Source organism: Colletes latitarsis, chromosome 1 (genome assembly GCF_051014445.1).
Source record: "Colletes latitarsis isolate SP2378_abdomen chromosome 1, iyColLati1, whole genome shotgun sequence".
NCBI classification, from domain to species: Eukaryota; Metazoa; Arthropoda; class Insecta; order Hymenoptera; family Colletidae; genus Colletes; species Colletes latitarsis.
Window position 1 is genome coordinate 36915267 of NC_135134.1, and position 8793 is coordinate 36924059.

At 41.0% G+C, this 8793-nt stretch overlaps 1 protein-coding gene across 5 annotated transcripts; it reads left to right on the top strand.

Moving 5' to 3' along the window:
- The first annotated feature begins 130 nt into the window (after positions 1-130).
- Positions 131-8598, top strand: LOC143343397 (uncharacterized). Of its 5 annotated transcripts, none has more exons than XM_076768302.1 (4): positions 131-1213; positions 3815-4008; positions 4394-4881; positions 4991-8598. In XM_076768302.1, the coding sequence occupies exons 3-4, from the start codon at positions 4412-4414 to the stop codon at positions 6315-6317; spliced, it is 1797 nt and encodes a 598-aa protein (XP_076624417.1). In that variant the 5' UTR covers positions 131-1213; positions 3815-4008; positions 4394-4411; the 3' UTR covers positions 6318-8598. The 5 variants fall into 5 exon arrangements, with proteins under 5 accessions (XP_076624417.1, XP_076624390.1, XP_076624409.1 ...); XM_076768275.1 differs by having other exon boundaries at positions 3815-3987; XM_076768284.1 differs by lacking the exon at positions 131-1213 and adding an exon at positions 2302-2669 and having other exon boundaries at positions 3815-3987.
- The last annotated feature ends 195 nt before the right edge of the window (positions 8599-8793 follow it).

Genomic DNA, 8793 nt, shown 5'->3' on the forward strand with positions numbered 1-8793 from the left:
TTGATATTTACAATAACAGAGGCTGCAAAATAAAGAAAATACATTAAATTTATTTTATCTATTTATGTTGTCTTTGTGTTATATTACAATAATGTAACTTAACCAACGTAAGTACATTGTAAAAAAGAATGAAAAGTCAAAGAAATATGACCACATCATCAGTGCATATTAAACGTTTCATATAAAGCGCGTAATAGCACCAAAACATGGCGCCTATCGAGGTACTCTCGAAGTATCGATTCTCGACCTAACCTCACTTCAGTCTCCGCTAGGTGCGCACGGAGGTAGTGTCGCTCTGTAGTGGTAGAGGAAACTGAGTGACTGGGAATAGGATAGAGCAACGGACAGGTGTTTTTTGCGCTGTTATAAATTTTTTCCCGAAAGTTCGCGACTCTCGTAAAACTACAAAGGTTTCTGTTGTACCTGTAAATAGAACGATACCATAAGAATTGATTGTTTAATCGACAAGCGCGCACGCGCCGCTTTCCCCTCGCTCCACAATATACTCCGCGCGTAACCGCCGCCATAGTTGATATTTCTCCGATAGAATATTAATAGCGGCGTAAGTTTTCGCGGTTTAACATATTTTTATCTACTAATTGGAAAACAAGAATGCATTCGACGAAGGCTGTGAGACGAGGTCATTCAAGATAAAGCTGGGATCCGTAGGAAGGAGGGTGTCTACTTTCACAGCTCGTGGTTTTCAGGAGAGTGGCCTGGCATCGCGGCGCTTCGAGTTAACGTGTGACCACCGTCGGTGGCTATGTACCGTTAGCTCGAATTCATTCCCCGTTGGCCGGCCCAAGACCCACGCTTACCTACCGACCGGGGCCATACTCGATCGAACTCGACTGTCGTAAACCCGGAAATGAGTGCGCGTCGTGGATCGCCGTTACCGCAGAAAAGCTGCTAGTAGTGCGCGACTTTATCACGAGTCACGACTCGTCGATTGCTAGAGGCACGTTCATTCGGACGTACGTCTTGTATGACGTGTGCGCCGTAAACAGTAGCCGCGGCTAGCTAGAAAAGCCGTGGCACGACGAACGTGTACGTAAAAATGAGAAAGTTGCTGCCGCCGCGGTGAAGATTGAGAACGACGCAGGCGAGCCAGCCAGGCGGACGGTCTCTGTACTACGCGAAGGTGTTTCGACGCAGCGACCAGTAGTAGCAGTACGTTGAAAGGAGTGCACAAGGGAGTCACAGCTGCTCGTGGGTAAGTAGGACACGCATTGCCTCGTGGATGATTGTCTTGTGCGTAGGGAACTCGCGTTAACCTATTATCCGGACGTGTAACTAGTCCAGCCTGAAGGATTCCGCGGACGGTACCGCCTCGCGATCTCTTACGCGCTTTACTCCTAATGCGAAACGTGCACACGAGAAACCGCGAAACAGTGGCCACAGAGCACCCACCCCAAGACACTAAAATCGTCGCGGGGCCCTCGTCGTGGCTCACGGCTTGGCTCGGGCTGGCTTTGGTGGGGTGGTTGGAGGTGCGGACAGTGGTTGAGAGGCTGGTGGGGTTGGAAATTGCGTGGTGGTGGGTGCTCGCCGAGGTCTCGGAGGCCCCTCCGTGGCATCTCGCTGCCTCTAACCCGTCGAGGTGGGGGTGTAAACAACAGCCCTGCCTGTGCTTCTGTTGGCTCTACTCTGTCCTCCGTTTCGCCTCTGCCCTGCTCTCGCCTCTGCCAACTCGCCCGATCTTTTTCCTACTTCCTCTCCACGTAACGTCTCCCGATGCGCGATCGAAAGAGCACTGAAGGAAGGGAGGGAGGGACACAGGGCAAAAGGGAGAGAGGGAATAATAGTCGAGAGAACAAAGCATCGGCTTCGCGGACTTGTGCTATTTTCTCGCGTCATCATACTCGATTCCCATCATGGCCGATGCATTACCGAACATGCTGATGTGGTAACCTTGTTCAACCGCCTCTACCTGTCTTGTATACTCGCCTTTAAGGTTTACACAAACTGCAATGTCATTGTCTTAAGTCTGCATCAATTTATGTATGGCTCCGCTCATAATATCGTTTACAATATTTCCACATTCAATTTTATCTTATCTCATTGCGCGTTTTTTATTCTGGGTGCGTGTAAAAAATATATGTGATTGCACAATGCCCCAGAGCTATTCCGTTCTACGTACGCTGCCCCCCCCATTCTCTCTCTCTCTCTCTCTCTCTCTCTCTCTCTCTCTCTCTCTCTCTCTCTCTCTCTCTCTCTCTCTCTCTCTCTCTCTCTCTCTCTCTCGATATCACAGCAAGCAGTGTACAGTTATGCGAGACATCTAGATAGAATTCCTCTAGAAACTGTGAATGCTCAGCATGCTCTCTTCGATGCGTATACGCCTGAGAGAGAGAATCATATAGAGAATATGTGTGACAAAGAGTGAGAGAGACGTGTTGAACCTTAAGAGAATCGGCGCCATTACGACATGCGCGTCTTGCAAAAGCGTCCAGCAACGGTACGTCGGCGAGGCTGACCGGTCAGTCGCACACGCCATTCCGCGAAAGTCGAAAAACGCAACCGCTGTGCGTTCGTTTATGCGTGTCGTGTTCCGGTAGTTTTTTTTCTATTAAGTCGTGCAACCACCCGCAACGACTTGCTGGCGCGGAGTAATCGTCCATTCGACACGGCACCCTCCTCGGTGCGTCGAAAGGAGGAGAGGTGCACGGGTAACCTAACCTCTCTCTTTCATTCTCTCTCCCTCGTTTTCTGTTCCTTCCCTACCACGGGTAGATCAAGGGCGAGAGTCATCGGTGTGTCCCACTTCGTCTGCCACGATGTCTGCTTCGTATGTTCTCTCCCGATATTTCGCGTTCCCCTCCCCGGGGAGTTCCGAGTATGTCGAGGTTCGTCTCCCTTCTTTCTTGACATGCCCCTACCCTTTCAAGCTTATGGCACACGCTTACGCACCTACACACCGAGGTATCGTTCCTTCCCGTCCTATTCTCGCGGTATTTCGTGTGTTAGTGCGAGAGAAAGAGAACGAGTCTCGGGGTCTATTTCGCGGTGGGTTCCCGTTTTCCCACCTATGGGTTCCCCCTACCCTCGTCGAGCTCCTACCCCCTACCCCCGTGGGGACACCATCATGGTGGAGTGGGGTGCAATCCTGGGCCACTTCGACGACTATCCTCCCTGCTCCCGGATCCCTTTGAGGTGGGGGAGGGGGTGAAGTGGGGGATCCCTCACCCCCACCCCCACATACCAACACATGGTCAAGAAGTCTGAAGCTAAGACTTCGACGGCAGAGATGGCAAGACGATGGCTCGAGCTTTAACTTCACCACTTTCGTGAATAAGCTCTTTACTGGTATACAGAATGAACCGTTTCAGGAACGAGATGAATAAGGGTGGTGGGGAAAAGTGCTAGTTGAAGTACCAGTATTGTATCTTTAGAGTAAATAGAAGGCTGATGCGCCGCCGAGGCCAACCTTGATCTTCACGTATTTGTTATGATATATGGTAGCAGTCGACACAGAGAGAACTATGTACCTATGTTGTAGATTCTGTTTTAAGATGCGTATTCGTCTTTCGGGACATGTCGGACATGTCGATTCACATAGCAATTATACATGAGTTTTTTACCAACATGTAGGATATATTGACACTGCTAAATTAATGTAGAATATAATCAAAGTTTTTTTTGTCGTTTTACGCGTAATATTCGATTCACGATTAAAGCAGAAAAAACACATGGAAATTGAATTTTTACATAAACTATTGTACAGTGCGTCATTGTATCTTCAAATTTTGTTTTTACACATATAACATATAAACGTATATGTGATATTGATTTGCAATTTGTTTTTCGTATTTAGCAACATGATCGTGTATAAACACCATGAACTTACTTTACTTCGGAACATGTTCACTGAAGATAGATTAAAGGATTAGAAATTATCTGTGAATTCTATGAAACACGGAATCTATATTGAAACTGTTCGAAGTTAAGAAGGTCGATGCACTTCGTTAGCAGCACTCATGCGTCAAAGTGAGTGCAATTGTGTAATATGTATGTACATGTGTCTATCTACTATCATACATGTGTCTATCACTATTCAATACCCTACTTTTATTATTTTTTTTTTTTTTCATGAAAATCGCGAACATAATCTGTTTGAGATCAATTTGATAATTTTAACATAATTTTGTGTTTGGAAATTAACTGATACGTGAAAAACACATAAAATAAAATTTATCCTATAATAATTATTATTATTTTATATTATTTGCTTTTCAATTTACTCATTAAGGGTGACAATTTTTTTGTCCAAATAGCAATATATTTATTTTTAAACATTTTTTTGAGTTTCTAAAAAATTATTGCTTGTTAATCAAAAAAATTCTACATATATTGGAATACATTTTACGGATCTTTCTTTTTCTTTGATTTTCAGATTTAATTATCGTGGAAAATGAATTTCACGCCTTTTCCCGGGTTCACAACAGGCTCGCTACCGACGGGCACGGTTCATCAGTTTGCAACCGCTAAATTTGCCCAAAACCTGCCGACTGGAGGTCAAGTAGTTGGCGTTTTATCTGGAGGCGAAGGCGGTGTTCATTATCTGAGGCCGGTCGATCCGAACGGTTTCTCCGTAGCTCAAGGGGGTAATAATCAGCAACAGCAGATCATCACATTGCCCATCACTGTACCTGGAAAAGATGGCACACAGCAGCAACAAACCGTCCAAATCCAGGTGGTCAATCCCAGTGTATCGCAGAGCGGGAACAGCGGTGATCAACCAAAATATCATTTGGCTCCAATTTCGCTGGGACAATTCCCCCAAGGTGCAGCAACAGTCCTTACCGTTGCATATAGTCAGCAAGGCGCAGATGGAGTACAGATTCAAGTGCAGCCACAAAACACTGTGGCAACAACGCAAACGTAAGACCCATTTTGCATAAATTATAATAAGCTTTTATATTCTGATTTATCCTGTTCTATTAACGCTTAGTTTTCCTTCGACGTTAATAAATTATTTTTTTTATTTTAGATCTGATCAGACGACTCAAAGTACATCCACGGCAGTTACTACTACATCCCAGCAAACTATACAGCAAACTGTGCAGCTTCCAGGTGCACCCGAAGGTTTAACTGTGGTCGCACAGATTCCGCAAGATTTGATCTTACGCGAGGGTATGGACGAATCGAAAGAAGACGTAAAAGAAGGTACAACACCAGTTGCTCTCATAAAGAGGGGTAGCATTAAAAATCAGGGAAATCAAAGCGGAGAAGAATTTATTACTTCTATGCCCGCTAGTTGGCAAAGCCTTGCAACTCCAGGATCGACTGTCGCGGATTATTTATCCAGGTTGCCTGCTAGTACCTTGCCTATTAGTTTACAACATTTCTTAAAATTTTCGGCAGAGACAATAAAGAGAGAAGCCACTATTGAATCGAGCCCTTTAGGTGTTGATGGTTTGGATGCATCTGGAACAGCCTCAGGAGAACACGCGGTGCAAATTACTGTCGCTGGTGGAGAAACGTCAATCATTCCTGATGTTGTCGATGAGCAAGATCCTGGAGCTAAACCAAAAAGAAAAAAGAAATATAAGAAAAAACCTCCGAAACCAAAAAAGCCAAAACCAGGACAAGTAAGCATAGTTACTGCTCTTGATGGTACAACATTGTTTTGCTGTCCTCAATGCAACATGGCTTACCCTGAAAAAGAACTCTTGGAACAACATCTTATTGGACACAAAATTGAAAGGAGGTTCATCTGTGACATTTGTGGTGCAGGTTTGAAACGTAAAGAACATTTAGAACGACATAAGTTGGGTCACAATCCAGACAGACCCTTTATCTGTTCAGTTTGCATGAAGGGTTTCAAACGAAAAGAACACTTGAACCTTCACTTTGTTATTCATTCTGGGCATAAGACAGAGGTTTGTACCGAATGTGGTAAAGCATTCTACCGCAAAGATCATTTGAGAAAACATGCGAGATCCCATTTGGCTAAGCGCATTAAGGAGGATCCGGGATTGATCACAGCTGATGCTTCCCAAAATCCACAACAGCAGACAGATCAACAACAACAACAACAAGCAGAGCAATTGCAACAACAGGCAGACCAACTACAGCAACAATCATCAGTATCCGAATTACAACAGATACAGATACAAGTAGGCCAAGGATCTCAGGCACAGATTCATCAGATAGCCGTTAGCGAACAGTCTACAGTTGTTCTTCCAACTGCAGCAGAAACTGGAGCAATGGCTATACTTCATCATCAACAACAACAACAGCAGCAGCAGCAGCAGCAACAACAACAACAGCAGCAACAGCAGCAGCAACAACAACAGCAGCAACAGTCGCATTAGCAGCAGCATACCGCCCCGAATCAACCTGGGCGGTACTTTCGATTTAATCATCAACAGGCTAGAGGTCGTGCAAGACAAAGTGTTCTTGCTGATTGAATTTTATAATCCCATAGTCAAATTGGTATCTTGTAAAGAAAAATTCGTTGATGGTGGTTATCGTTGCCTAGTAGTGGTGTTGCAAAAAAAAAAAAAAATGAGATCTTTCTGTATCTTCAAATAAAGATACTTTTACCGACGAGCCGTCGCATTTCAAAGTTTGTACACCATCAGCTTCTTAAGGAAGTCGTAGGCCAGATTAATGTACGATTATAATTATTCTGCAAAACGCACTGAGCTGACTGACGAACGATGTTCGTACATACGATGTTTCTTTTTTGCGTACACGTTATAGCGTACGTGTAAGAAAAGACGAGTTTATATACTCGTTTAATTCAAAATGTTTTTGTCGCTAATCCAGTTCCATGACGCAAGTTAGAAATAAATAAAGAAGTTTATATATACGTACATATATATATATATATATAAATATAAAAATATATTTTTGAAAGCGCGAACTGGATTCGCCAGACAGAAGGCAATCGAGTTTTCGGCTGAAGTTAATTTTCTTCAATGAGGAATATAACAAGAAAAATACGTAATGTGAAAGGTAACAAGTAATTCACAAAGCAGGGCTGTAAATACAACCAGTTTACCGTGCACAAGAAGGAACAAGAATGTCGTGCAATTATGAAGCGAATCTATTTATTCCATTTGTTCTACACGATCGAGACACAGAAAGAGAATGTATTGTTAAACCATTAGATTTATATAACATTTGAATTAAATGATATGTTATATGAGATAAATGTAAAGTTCTACGTTTATATCTACATGTGGATTAGTTAGTGTTTACTCGCACAGAAGGCAAATGTTTAATTACTTTCACCGACTACAATCAATCTGAAAGAAAGACTTATATTTCTGAAAGTTAAAAGATAAATTGGATTTCAATGAACCGTTATATTATCATATACAATATTCACTTTCAGATTGTCACAAGTTTAGAACTTTGTTGAGACAACCTAAGAGTAGAGCGTATAAAATTTGATAACTGTTATATCTCCTTGGTTCGCTTGACTTTTTATACATTGGAAACAAAAGTCAAATATAAGAGACTGAGTGAGAAACAGAAAGAAGTGGTAAGAATAACTTTGTGATAGCCTCACAGGGAATATTGTATATCAATTTGCATATCGTACAGTTAAAGTTATCATGGTATACGATTGATGATTAAATTTATGCATTTAAACTTCGGTGTTTCGCGGAAAAGAAGCATTTCTACAGCCAACTATTACTTTTATTATATAATTATAATAAGTTAGCGTAACTTATTTTGTATAGTATTTAACTTGTTTTATCGACTAAATGGATTATTTTTGTGAAGCAACTTTGCAATCTTTTTCTTTGTGTTGATCGTAATTGAAAAAATTGTTTGTATTAACATAATTTGCACGACAAAAGTACATCAAATAGTTGTTGGGCGCGAACCATCTGATTTATTGATCAATCATAATACACTCGAAATCATTTGAGCAAAAGATGTATGTATACAAAAAGAATACTTTTTATTGTAAGTATCATTATTAAAGGCAGTGGGTATAGCTGTGCAAGAAATATAATTATTATTTTATTATCATATTATTATAGCTATTATTATCATAATCAGTATGGATAGTCTATAAGTCATTTTCATTGTTACTTACATAAATATTGGAGAAAAAGCTAAAATAAAACATACATTTAATATAAACAAATTTTTATTAATTAACCAATTACAAATATTATTTGTTTGTATTATACGTTTACATATTTTTAATTTGTATAATTACTAATCGTGGAATGTTGTTAACGACTAAAATATACTTACACATTTTAAACAAATTACCTATTAACTGTTAATATATATCCAGGGGGAAACTAATCAATGTTTCGACTCTGTAATTTGTATACTCGTATAGGCGTAATTCAACTACCGGGTAAGAATGCTATACTACACTCTTCTCACATAGTGATACATTAAATTTTAATTTTACTAATAAAATTTTTCATATCAATAAAATTATTCACAAGATTTCGTATTTTTCGTTACAATGATTCTCGCGTGTTCGACTGAAAATTTTTGTAAATTAGATCGTAATGTTATATTTCATTAAAATTATTGTAAATTAATAATCGATATTAATTGTCAATTATAAGAATATACGATTACGAGAGAATAACAATACATCGCTCGTTAAATTTTGCTCTGTATTTTTCTTTATCCGATTTATGATATTTCTCAATTCCCTAAATATATACATATCTTCGATTTCCATCGACTTGTACGTCGGGAGTCAAAATAATGGCAGGTTACCGGGAGTGATTCGAAGTTAAAACCCCGATGGTTCGGGCATTTTCGCCGGCGCGGTTGCGAGGAGGGCCGGTAGAGAAAAAATAG